Raw genomic sequence first — 27,372 nt, 5'->3', positions numbered from 1 at the left:
AGAAATAAATATAGATTTTAATATCCTATTAATAGTTTGTCAGGGAAGTGATGCAGTGTGAAAAGGTGACTCAGTGGTGAAAAACATTTTCACAGTAACAACAAACAAACTAATTCTGAGTTTGACTTTATAATACAATCACTGTGCCTGTGGAATAGATTAAAAATTACAAAGTGACTAAATAATATGATTTATTAAAAATGAATGAGTGGTGAATCAACTTTCATCAGTGCTGCAGTTGGAGTGAAGCGTAAAATACGACTCGTTTGATTACTGTCAAGCATCGGCCTGTGGCACGGAGGCAAGCCTGAGAACAGCTTGATCCCGCCCGAGCGGGACACCCCGTACAGCGTAACAAGCATGTATACAGAGGGAGGCGGGGTTTACACTAGCGCAACCAATCACGGCAGCTTGTCCGAAGCGCCCACCAAAACAGTTCAATTTCAAATTCAAACGGCCGGAGACGGTGAGCTGGAGAGATCTGTGGCGAAATTCAACTTTTGCTAAGGTAACTGTTTTCATAAATTAAAGCTCTAGAATCATTTTGCTCATTTCAAATCTCAAACGGGGCAAACCCACAGAAACGATGGCTCCTGTGATTTAACATATCTTTAGCTATTTACCTTTTCTGCTCAGGCTAACGGCAACTAACAGCTAGCTAGTGAAAACATGAACGTTGAATCGTTGGTTTCACGTGATTTACGGTAACCTAATCGAAGCTATTCTAACATTTAACGCGCTCCCGTTGTGCTCATTTTACGTTTGTTTCGATGGAGATTAACGAGCTTTGGTTACGTTTCAGCAGACGTGAACGTAACGTTACTGCTAACCATCGCTCCTGTAACGCAACCTAACGTTGGGTGAGCGTTGGCTGTGGGGAGTCTCCTGTCTGTCCTCGTCAGACTTTGGCTTGATTATTGTCGTTCAGAGAAACTTTATTTAAGATGTGAAAGATATGGAAAAACCCGACAGGCCTTTCCAAAAACGTTGATCTGTTTCTCATATTAGCACTCTGTGTCCTGATCCAACAAAGACAGATGTTTGATTTACATTAAACAAGTTTGACAAAATATTAGCACTTATGTTTGTCTGTATTGACGTTACTTTGCTTTATTTTCGGGTTTCATCTTATTTATGGGTGAGTACTCTCATCCTGTTGCACAAAAACATCAAGGACATCTGTGATTTCTGGCTGTCTCGATAGGAAATAGAGCTGCAGCTTGAGAAACAGGTTAAAAGTCTTTTGTTTTGTCAGCAGATTTATTTCGTCACACAGATGGTTGGAAGAGTCTTCATGGATTTTGGAAATGTCTTCAGAAAAGCAATGAGTATTGTGAAACTGCCTCTTTAAGCCATAGCAGGGCGTTTATTTTCCAGAGAAACACAGTTACCTCTAACTCAAAAGTAACTGCAGCACAGGATCGTGCAGCCTGGGGCTAACCTCGCTCCTGGAGTGACAGAGAAATGGTGATGCTTGAGATTTTTCTGTGTCTGTTTTGACCGTGATTTACCATTTAACCCCCACAGAACATGTCCCGCTTGCCAGTCATGTCAAGCAAAAGGGTCCTCACAAGCAGCAGCAGCTCGGAGAATGGCCAAGACGTTGCACCTGCTCCGGTTCGTACTGAAAATCATCTTTCATTTCGTTACTCGTAATTTCCAGCACCCAGATGTTTGATGATTTTCTTAGCTGTGAAGCTCATTATGTTGTTAAGTCTCATGACTGTGACACAATCACAGGACGTGTTCAACGTACTGTGATATAAACGTTTATGTGCTTGTGGCCGTGTCCACGACATGTTGTTAAGCGTTCACGTTGCTGCGTCTACCTGTAACATTTCACCACCCAGTAATGGTGATCATGCATGACAGGTGTGCACGGAAAACAGCTGGATGAGGTGTATCTGTGCTTTTGCTTTATGCGAGTGGTGTTTTTCATGTTTGCAGAAGAAGATTCGGAAGGACCCAGAGCCTCTCAAACCGCAGGCAGCAGCTACTATCATGGGCTGCAAGCGGCCTCCTGTTGCTGCAACCAGGGCACCAGTCTGTAAGTTGATCACTCAAAGCTCAGTTTTAAGTCAAGAACTGCACAGGATTCTTCATGCACGCGTTTGTGCAGACATTTATTTTTATTTACTCTACTTTACTTTGTAGGTTTGTCTGTTCTGTTTAGACATAACCTGTCCCTCTCTGTCCCACTTTGTCCCTCACACAGCTAAGTCGGTCAGAGGCATGGGGGCTGCCACCGTGGCTGTTGCTCCTTCCAGAGGTAAGACGAGCTTTCTGTTTGTCTGTGAAAGGAGGTGGGATGCATTTGTTTGTCAGGATTGCAGACCCCATGTTCACAAACCTGAGCAGTGAGGGAGCGTTACGTTTAAGTGTAGCACATGTGGATGTAAGGTGGCCGGTTCTGTGTTAGGTGAGAGATTTTGACACGGTTTGTTGTGCATCCTTCTTTCAGGTGTCCTGAAACAATCTGTAGCTTCAACTGCAGCAAAGGGAGGAAACATCAAACAACCTGTAGCACCTGCTGCCACAAAAGCAGGTGAGAAATCCACCGCTTGGTATTTGTACCATCCTTAACTATGTCAAATAAAATGAGTTCGTTTTAGTGCTTAGTTAACGGCATTAAAGGCAAGCAGGATGTGTCGGTGTCTTTTTACTGACCTGCAGAAGGTGGAGGGGGGAAAGTTAAATGATTGCAGCAATATCTCAGCATACAGCACAAGGTGCTTAATCTTATGTTAGAATATGTTACTGATGACATTAACGATGGCTCTGTTCTGTCCAAGAGTCCCAGGAAGCCAAAACACTTTTTTAGTAACGACCTGAGAGGAAAACTGGGCCAGAATGTTGAGTAGTATAGAGCTGTCACACCTGTTGATGATGCCGCTGTGTACAGGTGGGGGCGGGACCACCAGGCGACACGCATGGGACCTGAAGGGCAAGGTGAGCGACATGGAGGGGAAGATCCGTAACTACCAGACCAAGGTCAAATCTGTCAACCAGGAGAATGAGACTCTGAGAGACACGATGGTCCAGAACAAAATGAGAGTGGCTGAAGTGGAGAAAGAGCTGGAGAGGCAGAGGAGCCAGATCAGGTGCAAGGACGTCGTCGTTTGGAACAAATGTTAAACACCTTACTGTCGTCATGCTGCTGATTTAGTTTGGGTGCCAATAAATGTCTTTTCTTTTTGTGGCTTTAGTGAGTATGAGAAGGAGCTGCAGGCATTGTCAGGAGTCCAGGATGAGCTGGAGAAAGTCTCTCATGATAAGAGCGCTCTTCAAAAAGAGCTCTCCAACTTAGAGGGCAAATACAAGGTCGTCGAGACTCTCCGAGACAGCCAGGCGACAGAGCTGGAAACTCTCAAGGTACAAAGTCTGCTGCTGGAGAGCAGCTGATTCTGGTCACTTTGGCTGTGTGCTATCATTACGTAAAGAGACCCTTTGGCAGACCTGATGTCCCTAAAGCGCTCAACTCTCATGGAACTAGTGCCGTACTCTATGGATTCATATAGGACAATAATTTATTCAAGCTGAGAACTGGGCGCTTAACCAGGAAAGGTCCTGTTTTCCTAAAATCCAGCCAAGATCAGATCATTTAAAAACAGAACATTTAATGGTCAGATGATGGTAAAGACAAGAGTTTCACTTGTGTGTGTCTTCCCACTCCAGATGAAGCTTTCAGTGCAGGAGTCAACTCTGGCCCGCCTGCAGGTGACCATCAGAGACGCAGAGGACACGATCCGCTCGCTCAAAGAGACTGTGGCCCAGCAGAAGGACGAGCTTCACGCCGGCGAGATGGAGCGCAGGCGGCTCCACAACACCATCCAGGAGCTCAAGGCAAGTTACAAAGAGCTCAACACAGCGCAGTGATGTCTCAGCCGACCCCTGGGCCTGGTTACCTGCCTCTGGTCCTCGTCTAACTCTACGTGATTCTCTTTAAAGTTTCTTTGTGGTTATTTTTAACATCCAAATCCTTCTGTCGATGTTGCTCCAACCAGACAAATGTCACTCTGACTAATAGGTCTAACTTGTCTGTAACCCTTTTCATACAGGGCAACATCAGAGTCTTCTGCAGAGTGCGCCCCCTGGTGGACGGAGGCCTCAGTAAGCACATCCAGCTCCCAGCCAGCGACATCAAGACGATTACGCTGGCCAAATCAGAGGAGGTGAGAATCCTGTTTTGTTTTTGTTTCTTTATAAACACAAATATTATCCACAGTGTCTGTGATGTGTTTACTGTCTAACTAACCAGTTACATTGTTGGGGAAAAAACAATAAAAAAAATAATAAAAACAACATTTTGCTGTTGTGTAAGCGTCATTCGTTTTTTTCTGTTTTCAGTCTCACACAGGCAAAACTGCAGAGACTCAGAAGAATTACAACTTCAGTTTTGACCGTGTGTTTGGCCCCGTGGCTTCACAGCAGGAGGTAAACAATACACACACATGCATCACAGTTCACAATAAAATAATCTCATCATGAATGAATACCAGCTGTGTTGAAATGCATGGATGTTTAGAGGCTGTTTTCCAGCAGAGCGGGAAATTCATGGTGACTTCGCCTCTTTGTTCTCAGGTCTTCGAGGAGATCTCGCTGCTGGTGCAGTCAGCACTGGATGGTTACAACGTCTGCTGCTTCGCCTATGGCCAGACAGGAAGTGGAAAGACGTACACCATGGAGGGGGATGAATTTGAGGACGCCAGAGGTGTCATTCCCAGAGCCGTGCAGCAGATCTTCAGAGCAGCAGAGAAGCTGGGAGCCCAAGGCTGGGAGGTCAGTGTGCAATGTCACGCACGTGAATACACACACACACAAGACAGAGAGTCACATTCAGAATGGATTCTGTCCTCAGAAAAAGTCTGAAATAGAAAAAAATCTTTTTAATCAGTTAAAGCATTTTAACCTGCAGTAAGTGACTTTTTGGGCCTCTGCATGTGCTTTGACTATCAGTTATTTCTGCTGGGACATTGTCTTTGTATTAAATCATCATTCTGAACATGTAAGCTTGATGAGTCGCGCACACAGTGGCTGCAGTTAACGGGCATTTTTAGGCATGGGCTGATATGAAAGTCACACGAAGTCATGTAACACGAACTTACCAGACAGCACAATGTTACATCTGTGAGGCGGATGCACAGAAGCAGGTTCACAGAGCAGCACAGGCAGAGCATTGGGAGAGTTTTCACACTAGTGTGATTTCTCCCAGAGCAACGCAAATGAAATCAGTGTCACAGCGTTTAGACGGCCTCACTTAAGAGGCTTTAGACATTTTAGACAAAACGAAAAGGGTAAAGCGATGGTAGCTGTGCTTCATTAGCTTATAAAACAATCATATCAGTGAGCACAAAACGGACCTGAGGACTGATGATTAAACATCTTCTTTTAAGCTCTAAGGCTGGACGGTTTTGGTCTAATGAAAATTATTTGCAGGCATCACAAGATGCACTTTGCATGAAAGCTCAGCCCGCTGTGCTGCCGTCACACCGGCAGGTTCATGCTCTGTGCTGCTGCCACCAAAACAAACCGAGGCTAACACAGGCAGTGACTGTGACCTGCAGTGTGTCTGTGGAGACGATGCAGCATAATGAGGGGACGTTGTTATCGAATGCTTGGAAACATTTCTGTGTTACCTCAGTTCACCTTCACGGCGAGCTTCGTTGAAATTTACAACGAGACCCTGCGAGACCTCCTCTACACCGGGAAGGCCAGCAAGAGGCCTGAGCACGAGATCCGAAAGCTGACCAACAACGAGGTGAAAATCACCAACCTCACCTACGAAAACGTCTCCAACGAGGATCAGGTACGGCGGGAAGAAGCTGAGGTCACATGACCATTTGGTAACGTAATGTGTATGTTTAAAAAATAATCCTGATGTTAAAGTAAATGAAAGTATGATGAATGTATCACTGTGACTGTGTTTACTCGTTTCTTTACGGCGAATAATCGAAATGTCCTCCTCCTCCTGCCAGGTTCTCGGCCTGATTGCGTTGGCCAATCAGAATCGCTCCACAGCCCAGACGGCCCAGAACGACCGCTCCTCGCGCTCCCATTCTGTCTTCCAGCTGGATATCGAGGGAGTGAATGCTGGCAGGGATGTCAAGTGCAAGTGTGAGTAGAATCCAGCTGACGATGCCAGTATGAGACGTGTGGTTTCACTGGTATGTGCACCATCAAAGCTCTGGTTTACCAGTTCAGAGAGCAATGGGAAACTTTGGTTTGTGTGCACGCAGCCACTCTGTGCCTGGTGGACCTGGCCGGCAGTGAGCGCATGGTGAAGAGCCAGTCTCAGGGTGAGCGCTTCAAAGAGATGACGGCCATCAACGGCTCCCTGTCCAACCTGGGCATCGTCATCAGCGCGCTGGCCAACAAGGTGCGTACGCCGGAGCCTGGGTGAAAAAGAACAGGCCGTTCAGAGAGAGCTGTTTGTTTACAGCCCACGCTGTAACATCTCTTCTGTGCATCTCAGTGTTGATTTGCTTTGTTTTCCAGGAGAGCTACGTTCCTTACAGGAACTCCAAGCTTACCTACCTTCTGCAGGGCTGCTTGGGTGGAAACAGCAAAACGTGAGTTCGTGAGAGTTTCATCCAAAGCTCCTCAGCCAGACTGACTCAGTCAGCTCAGCCTCCACATTATAGCTGTTTGTAAGGCAGACAAACTGTGACTTCACCGTCTTTTTGCTGATTTTAAATTCTCACCCAGCTTAACGTATTACGAGTTTTCTTTAACAAGTTCATTTATGTTGACTGTATTTCTGCTCTTTTTCATCCCAGCCTGATGTTTGTGAACATCGCCCCAGAGCCAGAAAGCTTTGGGGAGACCCTCAATTCCCTGAGGTTTGCCAGCAAGGTCAGTGTCACCTGTTTAACGTCGGTCCTGATGAGACCGCTGGTACCAACGACATGAGCGCATCAACCATATGATGTGAACTTTTCCCAGTGCCTTGTTTCATAACGTCATCAGCGTGACCGCCGTTGTTTGCTCTCTTACAGGTGAACGACTGCGTGATTGGGACTGCAAGCGCCAACAGGAAGTAAAGCGAACAAGCTGAACTCTTGCTGTTCTTGCTGTTTTTACCATCACGGTCACCTCATGAAATGCTCAGTGTAACTGTTTGTCGCCTTTTCCTCACACATTGTGCTGATTGGCAGGCACGATTAACCAATCAGTAAGAACCAAAATTATTGTCTTTGTGTATATTCTCAGGGCCTTGATTAGTGATCACTAACACAGGCTTTAACACTTTTTATGCTTCTATGTAAATCAAGTAGATGTGTACAGACGCATATTTCTCTTTTTAATGCATATAGTGGAGACATTTAACCTCCTTTGGATACGTCATATTTTATAAGTAGAACCCATATCGTTCAGTTTTTTCCCTCAATTTAAGCATGCTTCAGTGCGTTATGTATAACTTGCACAATAATTGGCAATAAATGTAGTGCAATGAAATTATTCCTGTCATTTTATGTGTTTCTTGATTTTCGGCGGTCTGGTCCTTGTTTCAGCGTGGTGTCATCACGCAGCTACTCACTGTGGATGTCCTGTGCCGACATGTTTATTTTAAATAAAGCAACATTACTGAAACCTTCCTGAAGCAAACCACAGTTGAATTCCCTTGTTTTGCTTTCTGGGGAGATGAGTGGAGTGATTGGACTCAGACATGAAGTGAACTTCAGGGTCCACGTCGCTGAGGCTGGCAGACTTCACTGACAGCCCTGAGAGAGGTTGGTGATGTACAGTAAACCTGTCCGACTTTATTAAAGTGGTAAAAGATGGATGATCATTGATCATTGATCAATCAGTATGACAGTCAGATGTGACTGTTTGCTTCAGCCTCAGATTGTACACATTAAACATGAAATATCACCTTTTTCTTACTAGTTTATTTTTTCTGTACAGTCTTTCATCTATTTTTAGAATATTTTGAAGATTTGCATGAAGGAGGATTAAGAAAAAGATGGAAATGTTTCATATTATCCAACACAAATATTTCCACAGTATATTTTGGGTATATGTGTACTTTTGAGATGATTTGGAATAAATGAGATAAAAAGTGCTGATGTGGGTAAAATGAAGTTCATTAGCACCTGCAGCGTAATCATTTCATCCCATGTATTTATTCATTTATGTTTGCGCTGGTATTCATATTAGAATATCAAGCCTGCATCTAAATGCGTTTGATTATTTAATTTATTTTTTGTCGGCCCAAGTCTGGCTCGTCTGTCTGGAAGCCTTTTAAAGGCGACGCGTCGCTGTCTGCCGCTGCAGGACAGATCAGATGGGAAGCACATTTCCAAAAAATGGTCCTGAAACTTCAGGGCCTGGAGAACCCGGCCGGACTCACTGCCCTCTGCTCGGCCTCACACCGTCCCCGTGAAGGCTGCGGCGTCCACTGAAACGGTGAGTTTCGTGTCCGCGGCGGCTCGTGCTGTCCGTAGCCGGCCGTCGGAGCTAGCTAGCAGGCTAACGCTCCATCTGTAACGGTGCGACCCGAGTCTGAAGCTGCGACGGTCTGCAACTGCTTCTCCGTCTGCTGTCTGAGAGCAGAAGACTTGCATCAGCCGGACATGCCCTCAGCAGCGCCGGCCTCTCCTCCAGCCAGCGGCGGTGCTTTCGCGGCTTGTCAGCGCAAAGCGTGTTTGTGATCCAGCTGTTGATTTTCTGTGGAGCGGCGGTGGATGTGATGTGGACATTTTCTGTGCAGGCAGTAAACACATGATGGCTTGTTTTCTGCAAAGTACAAGATGACACTGTTGATCTGAGCTGTTCATTATGCTGCCAGAGTGTCACCAGCCTGGATCGACCCTGATGATGCATGAAATCCAGTAGATATCAGATGCATGAAGTAAGCTGCGAACATACAGAATGTGCAGCTTGTTGTCATTGCACTCAGGCACAGTGACAAGCAGCAGCAGCCAGCTGCACAAAGACACACTGTGATGTGGCTGACAGCTGACAAAGACACTTCACACACTTCAGGTCTTCAGCTGCACAAGCTGGTCAAGTTCTTGAGCGTCTCAAGTGGGAACAAATTGTGTTCTGGGTGAATTAAGAGTCTTTTCTGGGGGACAACATGGTCAATGGAGGGAGCTGCTTCACTGATTGGCCCACTGTTCTCTCTGCTTGTACATCTGCCTGCTCCCACACACTGACAGCATAAAGGATGGACATGTGCTTAAAGCCTAATCACAATACTCATCTGTCTGAAAGTCACGTGTCACTGAGATGTGGCTTTCGTCTCCTCATCAGTCGGCAGCTAAAACTAATGCAAAGCAACAGCTCTGCAAAAAGCTTAAAATGCTCACTTTTTGTTGAAAATGTCGTCGAAATGTGTTGATTTAACTTTTAAATCTTTCCAGAAGCTGCAGGTTGTGGTGCTGTTCAGCTGCGTTGCATCATATATACAGAGAGGTGTTTCTAATATTCTGTCCACCACATTTATATTAGAGGGGAGAGTATAAAGATTTTAAAAACACCTCTCAGCATAGACTCACGCAGCTCAGCAGCATCACAAACTACATCCTCCAAAATGATCAGAAAGGTGAATCAAAGCCGAAGCTGCTGCCAGACTTGCTGCTTTTCTCTCTTATGTCATCGTCAATTAAATATCTTTGGGGGTTTTTGGACAGTCGGTCCCCAAAAAAGAGTCTGATGACTGAGTCAGACAGAACGATCTCCAGAATAACACTCATGTTGTGATCAGACTGTGTTTTCTTCCTTGTGACACATCTTCATCTCACACCTTAACCTTGATTATGGCCCGAACACCCAAATTCAGCATGAACAAACCAGGAAGGAACGCTGTAATGGAAGCAGCTGAGCTCGATATCAAAACCTACCTGTGGAGTGATGAAAGCTTTTTTTTTTTTTACCTCCCAGATGCAGTCCCTGCCCATGGAAGTGGGCAGCAGCAGCAGCAGCAGCTCAGCCCCCAGCGACACATCTGGCTCGGTGGTGCAGGTGTGCTTCCCCAGCGCTCAGGCCTCGGTGCTGGACGGTCTGAACCGGCAGAGAGAAGACGGCAGGCTCTGCGACCTCTCCATCCATGTCCAGGGACATGTGTTCAAAGCCCACCGCTGCGTCCTGGCCGCCTCCTCGCCGTACTTCCACGACCAGGTGGGAGTGTTACGCTGTCACGCCGCCACCCAGAAACAGCCAAACACACCGTACTCATCGGTTTCTGATCTTGATTGTGCCTCAAAGTTCAGACGCATGCAGCCTGCCGTACATGCAGCCTGTGTTTGAGCAGCTCTTTTGAGTTTTGCAGCAGCTGCTTCAATTTAGGAGCCTTAAATCTGCATTCTTTCTGCTGACCAGCAGGGGGCGACTTCACCAGCTGCACAAAGAAGTCTGATTGTAATCTTGTGAAAAAATGACCCTACTTCTCACTTGATTTATTACCTCAGTAAACATTTTCCTAATGAGTTCATGCTCTCAGTCTCTAGTTTTGAGTCCTCTTCCACGCAGCGTGGTGTTTGTTTAGTAAATTATGCTCCCATTAAAGTAAAAAAGACGATAAAGGAAGGTTTGCTTTACCTGTGCTACCACAGCATGGCCTCAGGGTCTTAATCCAATCAGAGTAGAGGCGTGGCAATGTGAATCCATGACAGCTCCGCCTTCTTGTCCAGGTATGGTTACTTCTGCCTCCAAAAACCAAGATGGCGACCATTGTGCCAAACTCGAGGCGTGAAAACGGTAGTCCACCAACCAATGGGTGACATCACAGTGGGTTTATGCTACAGCAAGACTTAAGTTTCCTAATACGCCCAGAGGCATAAAGTCTGTGTCACAATGGGTTTCAGCTGTTACCTGTTGTAGTGACAGTTGGTGGGGGGGTTGTATCATACCTCCAGTTACCTGTCTGAGGGGCGGGCAGACAGATTAACATGAGCAGACAGCCTAAGTTAACTAATAGATTAATTTTCTACCTTGATAACTGTGACCAGTGGAGAGTGTTAGTGAGACAGGCTCATTCTTTTCTGTGGTATATTGCTCTCCCCCCACCCTCAGGTACTCCTGAAGAACATGTCTACAGTCTCCATCCCGGCGGTGATGGACCCGCTGGCCTTTGAGAGCGTGCTGAGCTGCGCCTACACCGGTCAGCTCCAGATGCTGCGGGACGACATCGTCAACTACCTGACGGTGGGCAGCGTCCTGCAGATGTGGCACATCGTGGACAAATGCACCGAGCTGCTGAAGGAGGGCCGGGCGGGGGGAGGGAGCAGTGGAGGAGGCGTGGTGCAGGACGGAGCCGGAGGAGGAGGCGGGGGGTCCGCCAACCTCGGGTGTAGCAGCAGCAACGGTGACGGAGGTGCAGGTGGTGGTAGTGGAGGCGGTAGCGATGGTGGTGTCGGTGGTGGTCAAGCCCAGGTCGCAGGGTCCAACGAGCCCCAGCGTGCCTCCCAGCCTCCCAGCCGGCCGTCGGTGAGTGAGAGCCAGTCGCCCAGCAGCACCAACTACTTCAGCCCCAGGGACGGGAGCAGCTTTGGGACGGGCGCAGCCGCAGCTGGGGCCTCAGTGGACGGAGGAGGGGCGAGCAACACCCCCAGCTACTGCACCCCATCGGGAGGGGAGGAAGCCTTCCTCATTGAGGAAGAGGAGGAGGAAGTAGAGGAGGAAGAGGAGGAGGTGTTGTACCACCAGAGGAAGAGAGGAAGAGGAGGAGGCAGCGGGAGGAGGAAGAAAATGAACTCAGTGTCAGAGCAGGAAGTTGGGGTCAGCGACAGCTTTGGCGTGTCGTCCTATCAGGTGAGGCGTGAGGGTCCAATCAGTGCGAGCCCTCGACAAATGCAGCTTTAAATGAGTCTGGAAAGCTTTTATTTTGAAAAAGAACTGTTTTATATTCGTGAAGCTTCACAGTTATTTTGAAAATCTGTATTTTATTTATTTCCTCATTTGATTTGGTTTAAAACAGTGTTGGTCCTTTCCAGGTTCTCCTTCCTTTAAAAAACCTTTACAGTTTATGAAACTGCTTTGAAACACTCAGTTGTCAAACTGCTTTTCCCTGAAAATACAACGTTTTGACTGACAGCAAAGACCAGGTATCTCTTATTGGATTATAACCTGAAATATTTCTATTGAAAGGACGGGGATGACTCAGCGTTGCCGCCGCAGAAGCGTCCCACCTACAGCCAGCCCAGCATCATGCCTCGTAAACAGTGGGTGGTCGTGAAAACCGAACGCATGGAGGACGACGACCTCATCGTAGTGTCCGGGGAGGAGGGAGGAGAAGATGAGGAGGACGAAGATGAGAGGGAGATGGAGCTGGCCAGAGAGAGGGAGAGGAGTGACTTCAACATCTCCAACGTGAGGAGCCTTTCAGCGGAGCTGGGGGGCAGAGCCGAGAACGACATGGACTCACAGGTGAGCTGGTGGGCTTTTCATGTGATTGTAGCACCTTTCCAAATATTCTGATCTTTTTTGTGGGGAGGGGTGAACCAAACCTGGTGGAAACTGTATGTGTGTTTTTATACCACCAGCGGGGGGCGCCAAAGTTGCATGTTTCAAATTGTGCAGAAAGAGGCTGAAACTCAGACAGCTTATTTCTGAAGGTGAAGGAGACATTCAGCCCTCTCAGTGGGGCGACGTGCAAAACAAATATGTTTCTTTAAACTTAGAAACTTTTGTAGATTTGAGCAGCATATTAAAGCATCTGAGCAACCGGCTGCAGCAGCCGGTGCAGACTGAGAGCTCTATGCAGTCTGTGAAAAATACATGAAAAGTATTACAGCTCCTCCCTGTTTGACTGCAGGTGGACTACTGCCAGTCTTCAGAAGACTACCTCAAGTTCGAAGGCAGTTTGATGGACCAGACTTTGGCTCAGCACCTTCACGACGGTGCGGCTGGTCAGAGCCAGAGCGCCAACCGTGCCGTCTCAGCGCTGCTGGGCCAGGTTCAGTCTGCAGCCACGGCCCGGGCCCAGCTCTTCCCCCTGGACATGCAGGGGAACCAGATCCTCCTCTACAGCCAGGCCTCTGGACTCTCTCTGGACGCCGCCCCCCCTCCCCTGGGGATGGCAGGTGGTATGATCGGAGGAGCCTCTTTCAAAGGCCCCAGTCTGGAGCACGGAGCGGTCCACCTGTCGGTGCACGGCGGTTTGGGGGTTGATGGCATGGACGGTGGCGGGGTTGGAGGTGGAAGCGGGGGTGGTGGCAGTAACAGCAACACGGGGGGTTCAGGGAAAGTGTTTATGTGCCACTGTGGTAAGACCTTCACCCACAAGAGCATGAGGGACCGCCACATTAACATGCACCTGGACCTGAGGCCCTTCCACTGCCCCGTCTGCGCCAAGAAGTTCAAGATGAAGCATCACCTCACAGAGCACATGAAGACGCACACGGGCCTCAAGCCCTACGACTGCCTCGGCTGCGGCAAGAAGTTCATGTGGCGCGACAGCTTCATGAGGCACCGCTCGCACTGCGAGAGGCGCAGCGGGCTGGGAGAGAGCGGCGAGGGCGGGAGTGGTGGCGAGGGAGGGAGACGAGGAGGAGGGGGAGGTGACGATGGGCCGGATTTGATTTCCTCCCCTCACCTCCTCCTGTCCGCAGGTGAGGGAGGACAGGGCGGCATTCTGGGAGGAGGAGGCAGAGGAGGGGTGTCGGTTTCTTCTCCGCACCTTTCGGGCTCCGTTCTGTCGCCGCAGCACGCCGGCGTCTCAGCCGCAGGAAGTAGCAGCAGTAACGGCAGCAGCGCTCCTCTGAGCAGCAGCATGGCCGCCGCAGGGGTGGTCTCTCAGAGTCCGGGTCAGGGATCAGGGATGTTTGGCGGTCTCGGGTTGGGTCGGAGCGTGTGTGACGAAGACGTGTGTGAAGTCAGTGCCAATGACAGCAGCGTGACTTAAACCAAAACTGTGTCCAGCGGGTTCCTCCTCTCAGCAAACGGTCGTGCTTCTGGTTCCCGCTGCTCATTTTACGCCATCGTAAACGTTTAACTGCCAGCACGCGGCGTTCCGAGCAGGAAGCGTGTGCGAGGCTCCCGCTGGACACACAAACCTGAAGAAGCCGTCAGTTTGTAGAGAAATGGAACTTTGAGATTCCAGTCGACTGTTGTGCCGTGAAGTTTCTCAAATAGACTTGTGGTCGTGCCGATGCCATCTTAAATCCTCAATATCCTCAATTCTCGTACCGCAAAGACTTTAGGAAACTCGCCTCCGAAAAGTGGCCTCATTAAAAACGGACCTCTTGTCTCAGTGAGTAAGCTATTGTTTTAAATACCCGAGAGGTTACTTAAGTCTATTTTTTTGGTTTTGTGTCGAGAGGAAACCAAAAATGAAAAGACAGCGTTTCACTAAGCTGTTACCTTCCGTGGCGACATTGTAGTATCAGTAGAGTAGAAAAATGGCTGTTCTAACTTGCTGTGGTTTTCTGCAGTGTTGTGTTGTATCACTGTCACATGATTTACATGAAAAAAACACAAATCTGCCAGAGAAAACTTCACAGAGAAACGACGCTGAGGTCTTCCCTGAGCAGCAGCGGTGCAGCTTTTCCTCAGTGTCTCATGCAACAAGCACTGCCAAGATGTTTGAAGTGATACTGCGGCGCTGCTTTGCTTGGAGCCCATTCTGGATCGCGCTAACAGGCACAATCGTTCGTCCTCGTCGCCCTGATCGGTGCCACACACGTGCCCGGGGAGGGATTCTTCCCCGACACGAACAGCTCGGTCTCACTGCTGCTTACTCATTCACCTCCTCCAGCCTGTGGCCGGCGAGCTCCTGCCTCCTTCAGATCAGTTTTCCAGACATAACGTTTGGCTGTTGGAGCAGCAGAAGTCGGAGATGATGTTGTCGGTCTCCTTTCCGTCGTGGTCCAGGTCGACCTCAACGCACTACCTGACCGGTGAGCTCAGAGCTGCTCTCAGTTTTGCTGCTGTTACCTGCTTTCTTTCTTGTTGCTCACAGAGTTCTCGCGCTTTGAGAAGTATATTATCAGTGTAAATGTATAGAAATATATGTGGTTTACTCCTCAGACCTGGGACAAATACTAACCTGTAACACTGATGCGTTTGCTGCTGTCTGGCCTGCTTTGGAAGGAGTTCATCGTCCCCAGAAATCGTCCTAACCTGCAGCGTCTGTTCGATTCAGTGGAGTGTTAAAACCAAGCAGAGGTAGATGGTGGTCTCACCTGAGCTTTACTGCGTGTTTACAAGCGTACCTCCTCTCAGTGGTTCACCAAGTAGATCTGAATCAAGTTATGGACCCAAATGAAAAGAGAAAACCTCCTTTTTCAGCAACTCAAACAACATTTGTTTCATTCTTTTGACATTACAGATGTAATGTCAGATCATTTTCTTCTTCATGGGGAGTTCTTTGTCTTTGAATTCCAGTATTTTCCGCTGGTCCCACAATATTTTTAAAAGCATCATTGAGTCCTGCGGGTCCCGACCTCCCAAAGGTCTGTCAGTGTTGAGCGAAACGTTTGTCTTTATGGACGGTGGAAGCTCAGTGAGCAGCAGTGGTTTTGCTCTGACGCCTGTTCCCGCTTTGGTCCAGGAGCTTTGTTAAGAGGAAAGAGCTAGTTTACAATGAGCTAAAGTTTGGTTTAGGTCAGAGTTTTCTCAGAAGTGCGGATAAAAATTTCAAGTAGAGTAAAGCCAGCAGCCAGCAGTGTTTGGATTTCACTTTTTGGGACTAACTGAAGAAAATGCAAATATCTGACAAATGTCCTGAATTTTATAGAACCCTGATTCCAAAAAAGCTCAAGCATAAAACAGAATGTGATCATTTGCTAATCATTTTTGACAAATACTAAAAACAGTCTAAAGACAATATATTTAATGTTTAATCAGCTTCACTGATTTTTCTAAATATCTGCTTCTTCTGAATGTGATGCAGCAACACATTGCAAAGACTCAGTCGTTCATATGATTGGCTAAAGGACATCACTACACTGATGCTTTACACAGCGTCCAGACTTCTTTGGATTCAGGGTTTTATTTCTGTTTTTGATTGTCTACATGTTATTAACAGTGGTGATAATTTAAAACTACTAACTGATTAGTTGACTTGAATTCACTGACTCACCTGTGATCATTATAAAAAACAGCATCAGGTGGAAGAAATCATTTTGCAGTTGCAGGCGTTTTTCTCTCTGTGGACACCGTCATTTTATCATCGCCATCATCACTTTAGACTTGTTATAAAGAATTTATCTAACAATAATAGAAACTCTAGTAATAGCAGCCACGTTTTATCATGTTTTGGGGACAGACGGTTATTTGTGGGACCTCAGCACTTGAACTTGCTCATCGTTCACTCACAGGAAAACAAACATGAAGTCAGTTTGTTTCCGTTGAACCTCACAGAACGGTAACCTCATGCCAGACACTCCTCCTCCTCCTCCTCCTCCTCCTCCTCCTCCTCCTCTTCCTCCTCCTCTGCTGTATCTGTGCTGAACTGTTGCATTTACAGTCACATCAGTGCTGTGTGATGCGTTTAGGGACCTCACTGGACATGTACTGTTCACACTACTGATGGCACACACTGACCAGAGAAGGTGCCCAGGGTCAATCATTCCTGCCTTTGTTTTTTCCATTAAAACACAGAGTTATGTTTGTAACATTTATTATTTCTGTTTGTAATAATTTGATCTTAAAGTGGAAACGAAACAGGTTTAAAACAAACGTGTGTTTACGCCACAGTTTATTAATATCTTTCAGTTTGACCACGACAGCAGTTTAACCGACATGAAATATTAATGAACCACATCACCAGATAACTCTCAGTGTTAAACTACACAAAAATCAGGAAAACATTTCAGACACAGTCCACCGCGTCGTCGTCTTCATCTTCTAACCATCTTCTTCTTCTGCGTCTCCGTCTTCTGGTTCTTCTTCTTCGTTGTCGTCTTCTTCTTCGCCGTGTTCATCTTCGAAACTTCTTCTGCGTCGTCGTCTTTTGCTTCTTCTTCGTCCGCGCTGTCGTCTCATTTTTCGCCGTCATCTTCATCTTCTAAACCTCCTCCTCCTCCTCCTTCTTCTGCGTCGTCGTCTTCTGCTCCCTCGTCTCTTTCTTCTTCTTTGAATCTGTCAGTGGAGCCGCTTGTTGCGCCTCATTGTCCATCGCTTCTTACCTAAATGCATCATTGTCTTTATCAATGTGCTGTGAGTCTCATTCAGGTGTAACTTAAATATAAACATTTGGCCCATTTTAAATAAAAAACAGTAGGATTCATCAACGTAGGTACAGAAGGTGGTTTTCTTAAAGAGAAAGCTCATTATTACTGCCTTTAATAGAACGTTTGATCAGTATTTGCGGCCAGATGTGTGCCCCCTTGTGGCCACCTTTGGTACTGTGCCAGATTAAGATAATACGATAACTGTGTTTATGAAGCTTTGTGGCTGTATTCTTGTTTCACTCCCATGTCTAACGTACTTAAGTTAAACCAAACTGTGCAGAAGACACCCTCCAGTGTACCAGTGCAGCTACAGCACAGGGCGGGCAGTGCTGGGAGAAATATTACACATGACCTCTTCAACAGTCTGCATGCCTTCAGAGACGTTTTACATTTGCAGTTACACAGAGCAAACAGACGTAGGATCTGAGCTTTTCCCTTCTGTGAAGGAGCAGTTTGGATGTTTTCATACGCAGGCTTGGAGTTGGGACTGCTGGCTGCTGAATGTGTTTCCTCTGTGACCCCTCTGTGTTTATGGGTTATTTTGGGTTCACATTTGTTCCTGTTTGTTTCCTCCACTGCTGAACAGCCACAGAGAAAACACAGGATGACTGTAAGAGCAGAAAGTGTGAGGAATGTGAAATGGTGATGTGAGGCCTTTCGTATGTGTGGAATTAAAGACATTTGTCTCTCAGAGTGAATGTACGTGAAGAAGATAAGCGACTCTGTGTGTGTTGATGAGAAGGAGGCGTTCTGTGTTCAGAGGCTCAATCAGAAATGTGTGGACTGTGCTTGTGAAAGCAGGAGAAGCAAGGGGAGATAAAATAACCAATAAGATGATAATAATAAAAAAGATTTCTCCTCTTTTCTGTAACAGCCCTGATGTCAGATTCTGTAACGCTCAGTCAACCACAGCTCAGACGTAAACACGACACAGGAGGTTAAATTCAAGTGGAGGACGTTTGATACTGATGTGCATCACAGGACTCAACAGTTAACCAACAGCTCAGCATGTGTTCTGCACAGCGTGACTCTCATGGGAATACAAACATAAAAACCACGTTTAAAAACAAAGGCTGTTATAATTGAATCTCCTCCACATCTCTACATTTAGCATAAAGTGCCCTCAAATTATAAAGCGTCCAGGAAGTGATTCTTAAACGACTTCAGTTAAGACAGCAAACGTTTGTCATTTGTTTAAGGCGCCTTCTTATTTCTCTGCCCTCTGGAGGATTAACACGATGGACTTGGTGTGTTGTTACATTCCTTCAGGAGACGGTAAGGATGGACGCATCGGCGCGGAAAGCTGCTGAAAACTGGACTGTTTTATTTTCATACATTCCACAAACTAGGTGACACAACACGTCTCCTGACTGACCAGCTGATTGTTGAACAGGAAATTGTCAGTAGACATTTTTATGTAAATCCTGAGTGGTACTAATCATGTAATAAAGTACAGTCCATCAATATTCACCTCTGACCTGTATCAAAACAATGGATTAATAAATTATTTGGTGCGAAAAACGTCTGCGTTTGTCTTCAAGTCTCAGAAAATTTTAATAGATCTCACTTGTTTGCAGCTGAGGGGCTTAAAAATGCCTCAATGTTCAGAGAAAACTGCAGCTGTCAACAGCAACATGGTTACTTTTAATGTGTAATACATGAATTAATGTTGCAATAAGGTAAAGAAGCTCCATCTCTGCTGATACATCTCACCTGCTGGCAGCGTACAGGTGTGACAGCAGTGTCCTCTTTCATCCACGTTTAAAATCTGAACATCTGGCCGTGGACAAGGACAAGGATGGAAAAAAAATAGGGAACGAGTGAAAAATCCAAAGAAACGGAGGCTGCGTAGTAAAAAATTATTTCTTTTATTATCAAAAATGAAAAAGAAAAAAATTCACAGTGAACAATGGATCACTCCTCTGCATAAATGAGGCCTGACGGGTCGCAGTCGCATCAACGACACTGCAGTAAGTCTGAAGAGCGCGTCCTCCAGAACACGGTTTCATGAGACAGCACACCGGAAACGGGGATTCAGGAGGAGAGAACAAAAATCAGGTTGGCATGAGGAGGAATTTCCAGTCTAATGCTTTGATTAAGAGTAAAATAAACAATTTGAAAGTGGGCGGGGAAGTGTTTTATCTGAATATCCAGCAAATCAACAACCTGTGAAAGCAGCAGTAACAGCTCAGATAACGACGGAGTGTGTGACAGTAATCGTTTGTCGAGTCAAACTGGACTTCCTTCTTCCATCTGTGAGGATCACTTCTTTCTTTTTTAAGATCAGCTGTTTAGGACCCTAAACTGGGCCAGTTTGATGTCTCCAGAGCTGGTTTGACCTTCGTTTGGGTCGAGACAAAACCAGCGTGGACACTTTTGACTTGGCTGGGCTGAACCTGGGAGGTGACATCATGCAGTTATCCGGGCTGGACTCAACTGTTTGAGACGCGTCTGCATCTTGAGGAAATACTTTTGTCCTGCAGCTGCTTAAAGGACAAGGCTTTTCTTCACGTCAACAAATCCCACGCAAAGACCCAAACCAACGTGTTTGTCCCTGTCCCTGCACTCAGACCCGAGCCCGCTGGTTCCCACTGAAGGTTAAACCTTTAAAATGGGTCAGTCCTAAAACAGCTGGGCACTAAAGTTTTAGGCGTTACTCAAGAAGGAGTGAATGCTGAGAAAGCGTATTTCTGGGACTATTTTCAGCTGTGGAATAATACTCACGTGGCAGCAGGATCTATCAGGCTCTGGATAAAGTCAGAGTGAAGCAGCAATTCTTCAATAATTTGGGTCTTTTCATGGGATTCGACAATGACACAGAATATTGCTGACCTTCTCCTTCATACATTGGCTCGTTAGAGGCCTTCAGTCAAACCAAAATCTATGTAGAAACTATTCAGCTATCCTGCAGCAGATAACTCATTTCATTATAAGCCTAAAACCAGAAATATGGAGGGAAACACAACAGAAGGAGAAATGTTAAAAGGTCAGTGTTGCTGCACTGCTGCAGTAGTACAAGCCACCACACAACTCCTTAATTCAATGCATAAATAGCAACAGTAACTCAACGTCATCTCCAAACGATATTCCATACAGACCGCCCCGTCCTTTATGAGGAAAACGCGACGGAAATATAAAAATGTAAACAAACTGGTGGCGAGCTGACGCAGCCCTCGCCGAGTCGAGTGTCCGTCAAAGCAAAGCTCCACGCGGAGGCCTCGCGTCCCGACGCGCAGCTCGTTTGTTCAGGCACTGATTTCTGACCTAAACCGCGCTAACAAGAGTTCAAGTCCGGAGACGATCGTCCAAAGAGAAGCGGTTTCAGCTGAGCGCTCAGAGCAGCCGAAAGCTCCCGTCAGCGCTTCCACCAACTGGACGCCACAAGCATTAGTAGTACTGCACCAAAAGGCAGGAAGCAGGAAGCAGGCGACAGATTGAGATCTTTACTGCGGCCGAAAGGTCAGCCGAGGTCGACGTCAGCCAGCGTTTCTCCGCTCGGAGGAGTGACAGCTGTGGAGGCTCCCCAAACCCCGATGTTCGACAAACCTCGTCCTGTTTCAGCAGCGCTCCTCCTCATCTTACCGAGTCCTTTTAAAAACACGTGGCTGTTGTTGAACAATGTGTGATCATGTGACACGACGTACTAAATTCATCGCTTCCTCTGTCCTCCACAGCGATGGACGGCTGCTGTGTCTTTGGCTGAAATCAGACATCAGCAATTTCTTCATTTTGAAACTTTTTTCCTCTTTAATTCTTAGAGACAGTCCTCAGAGAGGCCGGCCTTCAGGACATCGGGGCCAGAAAACAGGCGACATGTGGAAGAATCCTGCGGTACAGTGCGAGGTCAAAGGTCATTCGGAGTCTGACAGGACGATGATCTCATCTGGGTCACACTGGGTGGCCACGTTGACCTGGAAACACAGACGGTGGAACGGTTAGGAAACGTGCAGCCCGACAGAACTGAAACCAGTTTGGCAGATTCACACTAACAGTCAGTGACGTGTGATCACGACTCCAGATGTTCTCGTCTTTTTATGTTCTAAAGCTCTGAGTTCATCGCTTTATTTCATCTGGATATTAAACACAACAGATGACCTCTCATTCGTATGCGCCCCCACCTTGTTCTTCTTGGGAGGCGGCGTCAGCTGCGAGCTGCTGACTATTTCCTGGGTTGGGGTGTCTGCTCGGCTCAGCTCGGCCTGCTGCGGAGGGCTGCAGCTGAAAACTCCCATGTCCAGAGGGATGTCCGCCTCGCTGAGGAGGGGGCGACGGGTGGGGGGGGTGGGAGAGGCAGGAGAAAGTCAAGAAGAAAGAAAACGTAAAAAACAAACCAGTAAATGAATCTAGAGGCATCTTATCATCCACTGAAGCGATAGCTACCTGTCATGGACGATGATGTGCTTTGTGCTTTGGGGGTTCCCTGATGTCACGTCCTCCCTCTTCCTCTTCTGGCTCCTCGTCATTCTGGCGCCGGGAGGCGGCGACGTGCCATTGGTGGTCTGCGTGTCGCATTTTTCTACCGTGACTGCTGGTGAGAGGGGCGCAGACACCCCATTGGCTGCTACCGGGGAGACTGCTGCGGGGTCATCGGTGCCTTTGCTGGTGCTTACCAGCACGACTGAAACATGATTGGAGGAATCTACAGGCTCCTCTAACCCTGCGAGGTTACCATTAGACAGCGGCCTCTGGTGATCAGTCTGCATTGGCTCTGATTGGCTGGGGCTGTGTCTTGGGGAGGGGATGTCAGACAGTGCAGATATCTGGGACTCGGTTTCGTCAGAAAGTGGACTGAGTCCACTCGTGACCGGCTCCTCGTCCTCATCCTTCACGCTTCCTTCTTCCGCCGCAGAGACGCTTCCCGACACCTGGTCGGTCTGATCCTCCTTGTTGGTACCGTCACACGCTTCCTCGGCCTCGTTACTGTCGTCTTCCTCGTTCTCCTCATCATCTATAAACAGACAAAAACAAGGAATGTCCGGTTGGTCATGATGAAACTAACTTCAGCCTGCAGGGCAGCTCCTCCCTGGTCGAGGCCGACCTTGCGACACGCGGCTCCTCTGAGCTGAATCACCTCGCTGTCGTTGAGCGACCTCACTGCTTAAATATGTGGCACAAGACACGACATGACACAAGGTGCTACGTTCAGGGGACATAAGAACTTCCTAAACTGCAACCTCGTCATGAGAACATGCATCAGAGACACGCAGGAGTCATTTGAAATGAGACACTCTGAATAACAGACCTTCATCGTTAAAGAGAGTCACGTGTTGAAACATTCAGCTGTCTGAATGTGTTTTACAAATATGAAACATAAACATTTCTGAGTGCACGTCTCTGCTCTGACCTGGTCCGTCCTGCTGAGTGCTGGCCTGGATCTCTTCCTCGATGTCTGGGTCCGACGACTCATCTTCTTCCTCGTCATCCTCCTCCATCTCCTCCTCTTCGTCCTCCTCTGCCGCTCCGTTCACCTCTTTTTTTTCTTCTCCCCTCTCTGATTTGTGGCCCTGAAAATAAGATGTGTGAGGCTCAGGCGGGAGCAGAAGGTCAGGGACAGGTGTGCCGCCGGCATCGTGAATAAAGATCAATACAAACACCTTCAGGGTTGGAAACAATATGAGGCTGCACTTCAGTTTTCATTTTCCCGCCCTGATCAGCGGTGGCTGTGTTCCTGCTGCTTGAGAGAACACACCCATGTTTTTATAAGTCTTCACTACGAGTTATTGTTTCATTACAGCGGACGCTTTTACAAAAATATCATCTCTTCAACCTGCTTCTTGTACCTTTGAGGACACCAGTGATTTCTGATCAATTCCATGCTTTATTATATTACATAGTTTGTACGATATTGTTGAGCCTGAGTGCAGTTAACAGCTCAGATGCATCAAAACAAATCTGCCACAGCGGTGCATTCATGTGCAACACCTTCGTTTCATACGGAAACATGAAACCAAAAGCGTGACAGCAGGAGAAGTCTGTGATGACCAATGAGCATCCACAGACGCGCTCATACCTCCTTCTCCTTGCTGTTTCTCTCCAGCCGTTTGGTCCTCTCCTGCTCCTCTGTGTCCTCCTGTTTGACAGCGTACTTGTTGATGACCTCCTCCAGATGGGACAGAGCCACTTCCCTGTTGGACCGCAGCTTCCGCAGCAGCGACTGGTCCGACAGAGCCGGGTCTGTGGCTGCGGAGGGTGGTGGAGGAAAGACAAGGACAATAAGTTTGAGTTAGAGACAGTGAACGTATGTCTGCTCTGATATCCTGTCGTTGGTTAAGCATCAGTCTCCCGAACCCTCACCCATCTTGTAGGAGTCAGTGAGGTGCGAGCCGAAGTTGTACACCATGTCCAGGTGACGTCTGTTCTGCATAAGGGTCCCGGTCTCCCTGAAAGCCTCCTGGGCGATCTGGACCAGCTGCTTTCTGCTCAGGCACAGGTTGTGGCGCTCGCTGGCCCGCAGCACCTGCTGGAGGATGTCTTGGTAATCCGGAGGGTTCCTCTGAGCCTCGGGGCTGTTGATGAACCGCTCGATCTGCACATCAAAGACACCCCCTTTAAAACTAGACCGGCTCTCACAGCCCAACTCCAGACCACCTTCTGCCAGCAGACACACGGACATGTCTTTGGTTTGTTTGCTCCTCTGACTCTGCTGACAGCTGCTGACTGCTAAATTTGGCACATGGTACAACCAGCTCACCTTCCTGTTGATCTCAGGATAGCGGGTGCTACTGTAGGGGATCCTGTGCTCAATGACTCGGCCTGTTAGCGTGCTGCAGCCCTTTAGTTCACACAGCTTTTCATAAATCTTCATCATCTGGAAAGGAGGAAGAAGAGGACAGATGGAAGAGGAGTGAGTTGCCACACAACCTGCTGCAATGGCTCCTTTCACAGCTGTCGGAGCCCCGAGCTGCATCAAAGTCCAGCCTGACCTTGCGTTTGAGCTTGTGCTCCTGGATGTACAAAGATTCATCAGAGGCGAGGTCGTCTAGGCTCAGTTCAGTCTGCTGCAGGCGACGGATCTCGTCGTTGTACACCTTCAGGAGGTTCTCCAGGTACGCTATCTGAGGGAAATTGAGAACATACGTGAAGGGTGACTTCAGGTCAAAAGGTTAGCGTATCACCTTGGTTAGTTTTGTGTTTATCAAGTTATATGTCCAGCAGACGTGGATGTGAGAGCCACATTCAAGCCGTTTCTTCACATGTTTTCCCTCCTCTGGATCTGTAAACTGGCTTTTCAGCTCACAACATTAAAAATGTCCACCTGACAGAAAAGACATCAGGCTCTCCACCTGAGAGACGCAGGCCAAGTTAGCAAAATGTAAAGACTACACAATGACGTCTTTAATAATTTTAGCTGCAGATCAAGTCAAAAGAAGAGACTGAACACATCTGTCTTCCCTTCCATCTCCTCTTTTCCTCTATTATACAAAAGACACACACACGCACACACACACACACACACACTGCTAGAGTCAGCTCAAAGTGACTGTAAACTGACAGACTGGACAGAAATCTCTGTAACAACTAAGTTTACAAGAAATGAGAGTTTTAATTTTTCATGTAATCAAGTGAGCGACCCTGTGTGCTATGAGAGGTGTCTGAAATCCATCCATTTTCTATACCACCTATCCCTTTCGGGATTGCGGGGGGTGCTGGAGCCTATCCCAGCCGTCAACAGGCGAGAGGCGGGGTACACCCTGGACCGGTCGCCAGTCGATTGCAGGGCACAAACACACAACCCTTCATGCTCACACTCACACCTAGGGGCAATTTTCACAGTCACCAATTAACCTAATGAGCATGTTTTTGGTCTGTGGGAGGAAGCTGGAGTGACCGGAGAGAACCCACGCATGCACGGGAAGAACATGCAAACTTCACACAGAAAGGCCCCGCCCGACCCGGGGATCGAACTGGCAACCTTGCTGCTGTGAGGCATGCGCACTACCTGCTGCGCCACCGTGCAGCCGTATCAGAAATCATCTCAACAAGATTATACCTCCTACAATCAGCAGCAGAGTGACTTCCTCAGCCAGTGTGTTCAGCACTAACCTGTTTCCTGGACGCCCTCTTCGCCTTTCTCTCTGCACCCTGTTCCTCCTCTTTATCGTCCTCCCCGCCCTCCTGCTGCCCTGAAGTGGAAGGCTGCTGATCCTCCACCGCCGCTTTCGCTCCTTCGTCCTTCCCCTCCGTCTTGACTTCAGTCTTGTCTTTACTTTTGAGCGTAACAGAGGTAGACTGGTGAGAAGTAGATGTTGAGGTACAAGGCCAGGGCTCGACCTTGGCGACTTTCTGCCTCCTCTTGGCTGCATGCTGCTTTAGTACAGTGCACAGTTCGTTGATGTAGACAAAGGTTTTGGAACGATTGGCCTGGGCGCGAGTCAAACATCGTCCCAGCGTGTTCCTGAACTCCACGGACGACAGATAGTCGGGGGAGGCCTTGGAATGCTTGGTTTGGAGGAAGGTCAGGACCTCGGGGCAGTCCTGAGTGAGAGCTGAGCAGTGCTCCACAAACTGTGGGGATGCAGAAGGAAAAAAGAGGAAGCGTGAGACGGCACGGTGAGAGAGGAAGGACAAACGGTACGAGAACACTTACAGTAACAGCACACTGTGATTCAGGTTTTTCCAGTAACACAAATGAATCATTAAACAAAGCGCTGCTGGCAGTGATCGGCCTCTTTGAATGAAATCACCAGTTTGCGTCCCTTCATGGAGGCTCACCTCAGTGAACAGCCTCTGATTCTCCGCCTGCAGAACGTGCGTCTGCTTCTTCGCCGAGGCGAAAGGCGACTGGGTGATGTGGGTCGGGACGGGCTGCTGAGCTTTGAGCGTCGAGGCGTTTTGGGCTTGAGAGGACGAGGTGGAGGGTTGAGGACTCTCCTCTTCATCATCATCGTCGAGGACTATGATCTTATCTGCCATGGAGGCGGGAGCCACCGCCATCAAAAATGTTGGTAGTGTCTGCTTTCAGAAAATATAGCCAGCGAGAACGTGTGAGAGCAACAGAAAGTGCAAAGTGTCAAAGAAGAAGGAGGAAGTTGAAACCTCGATATCAGTCAAAATGAAACTTAAGCAGACTTGGTGAGAAGTGGGAAAACAGGACAGAGTTTGGTTTCAATATCAACGTTAATACTGAGCCTAAGTTTTGGTACAGAAAACAAGGCAATACTTCCCCAGATGTCTTCATTTGAGGAATACAAACGATTCTCTAAAATGGTCCAAGCTGTGTTTTAAAACAGGAAGCAGCATTTTCTTGTTCCTGCTTCTCAAAAGTCAAGATTTGAGGCTTTTCTTTGTCTGAAGTGATAGTTAACTGAAGATTTGGGGTTTTCAACTGATGATACTGCCAATTTTAAAGACATCAGCTTGACATCTGGGCATTTTTACTATTTTTGATCCATTTTATTGAACAAATATTTGATTTGTCGAGAAAGTAGTCTCCAGTTTAATCAATTATGACTATTACTGGCAGCCCTAAACCACGACTGCCCTCCCAGCTTGTGTCCCATATCTCCCACATAAAACACACCCGTGTCAACTCACACAAACGCGGTCATATATTGTGAATTTTGCCATGGAGCTCCAACACTGCTCCTCCATTCACGGACAAGCACAGGAGCCATTTGACATTTACCGTTATGTTGTTTGTGGTTTAAGAAATGAAACGAAAAGCCCCGAGTGTTTCCGAACACTTTAAGTGAAACTGAACAGTTTAGAGATGGAGGCTTGATGACACAGTACATTACAGACAGATAGGAAATGACACAAAAGCTGTCGTTAACACACATTTCTGAACTGCCACACACTGACACACTCATACATACCTCTTGTTTATGAGCTGTTTGACGCGACACCAAAACAGGCTGATGTTCCACCACGAGGCATCATTTAAATGTAGTGTTCGAGTTAGCTAACATTAGCAGTAGGTAGCTAGTTAGCTTTGCGGTTAGTCAGCTAAGTAAGAACATAACGAGCCCACAGAAAAGCCCGCATGCTGTTTTTTATTACATAACTTAACTTAAGAGACTAAATACATCCGCGATACTCTTTAAAACCGTATTTTTAATCCTACAGAGTTTCTGTTTACTAAAACAATGCTGAGGAACTTGTTTACGCTGTCGGCTCGAGACAGAAAGTGTACCCGCTAAAGTCATACCAGCATCAATGCCTCTGATTGGTTGATGGATGGATTTCAGTAGTAACGTCGTTTGCCATTGGGTGAATCCTCCCCTTAAATATCGTTTATGTATTTTTTAAACGGATG

General features: G+C 47.4%; 3 protein-coding genes across 4 annotated transcripts; 2 read left to right on the top strand and 1 right to left on the bottom strand.

The window, feature by feature from the left end:
• The first annotated feature begins 451 nt into the window (after positions 1–451).
• Positions 452–7,602, top strand: kifc1 (kinesin family member C1). Its single transcript, XM_070984836.1, has 17 exons — positions 452–508; positions 1,528–1,617; positions 1,948–2,047; positions 2,216–2,269; positions 2,462–2,545; positions 2,903–3,101; positions 3,207–3,372; positions 3,676–3,843; positions 4,059–4,172; positions 4,348–4,434; positions 4,582–4,779; positions 5,642–5,806; positions 5,976–6,114; positions 6,237–6,376; positions 6,496–6,569; positions 6,777–6,852; positions 6,996–7,602. Exons 2-17 carry the CDS (start codon positions 1,531–1,533, stop codon positions 7,038–7,040), a joined length of 1,896 nt encoding a protein of 631 aa, XP_070840937.1. The 5' UTR covers positions 452–508; positions 1,528–1,530; the 3' UTR covers positions 7,041–7,602.
• A 704-nt stretch (positions 7,603–8,306) lies between these two features.
• Positions 8,307–14,431, top strand: zbtb22b (zinc finger and BTB domain containing 22b). Its single transcript, XM_070984940.1, is given in 6 exon segments — positions 8,307–8,335; positions 8,337–8,406; positions 9,886–10,122; positions 11,017–11,754; positions 12,091–12,369; positions 12,758–14,431. Coding segments are annotated over 6 exon segments (2,442 nt in total). The 3' UTR covers positions 13,847–14,431.
• A 1,854-nt stretch (positions 14,432–16,285) lies between these two features.
• daxx (death-domain associated protein) lies at positions 16,286–27,254 on the bottom strand. 2 transcript variants are annotated; one of them, XM_070985049.1, is made up of 11 exons: positions 26,933–27,254; positions 25,830–26,072; positions 25,161–25,622; positions 24,041–24,172; positions 23,809–23,925; positions 23,412–23,643; positions 23,128–23,297; positions 22,462–22,621; positions 21,498–22,065; positions 21,236–21,371; positions 16,286–21,028 (listed from the first exon to the last, which is right to left on the bottom strand). In XM_070985049.1, exons 2-11 carry the CDS (start codon positions 26,049–26,051, stop codon positions 20,969–20,971), a joined length of 2,259 nt encoding a protein of 752 aa, XP_070841150.1. In that variant the 5' UTR covers positions 26,052–26,072; positions 26,933–27,254; the 3' UTR covers positions 16,286–20,968. The 2 variants fall into 2 exon arrangements, with proteins under 2 accessions (XP_070841150.1, XP_070841151.1); XM_070985050.1 differs by having other exon boundaries at positions 25,830–26,069.
• Positions 27,255–27,372: the final 118 nt, after the last annotated feature.

The sequence above is a fragment of the Chaetodon trifascialis genome, chromosome 17, assembly GCF_039877785.1.
Source record: "Chaetodon trifascialis isolate fChaTrf1 chromosome 17, fChaTrf1.hap1, whole genome shotgun sequence".
Lineage (NCBI taxonomy): Eukaryota > Metazoa > Chordata > Actinopteri > Chaetodontiformes > Chaetodontidae > Chaetodon > Chaetodon trifascialis.
Note: the sequence above shows the minus strand (reverse complement) of the source record. Positions and strands in the feature narration are given on the sequence as shown.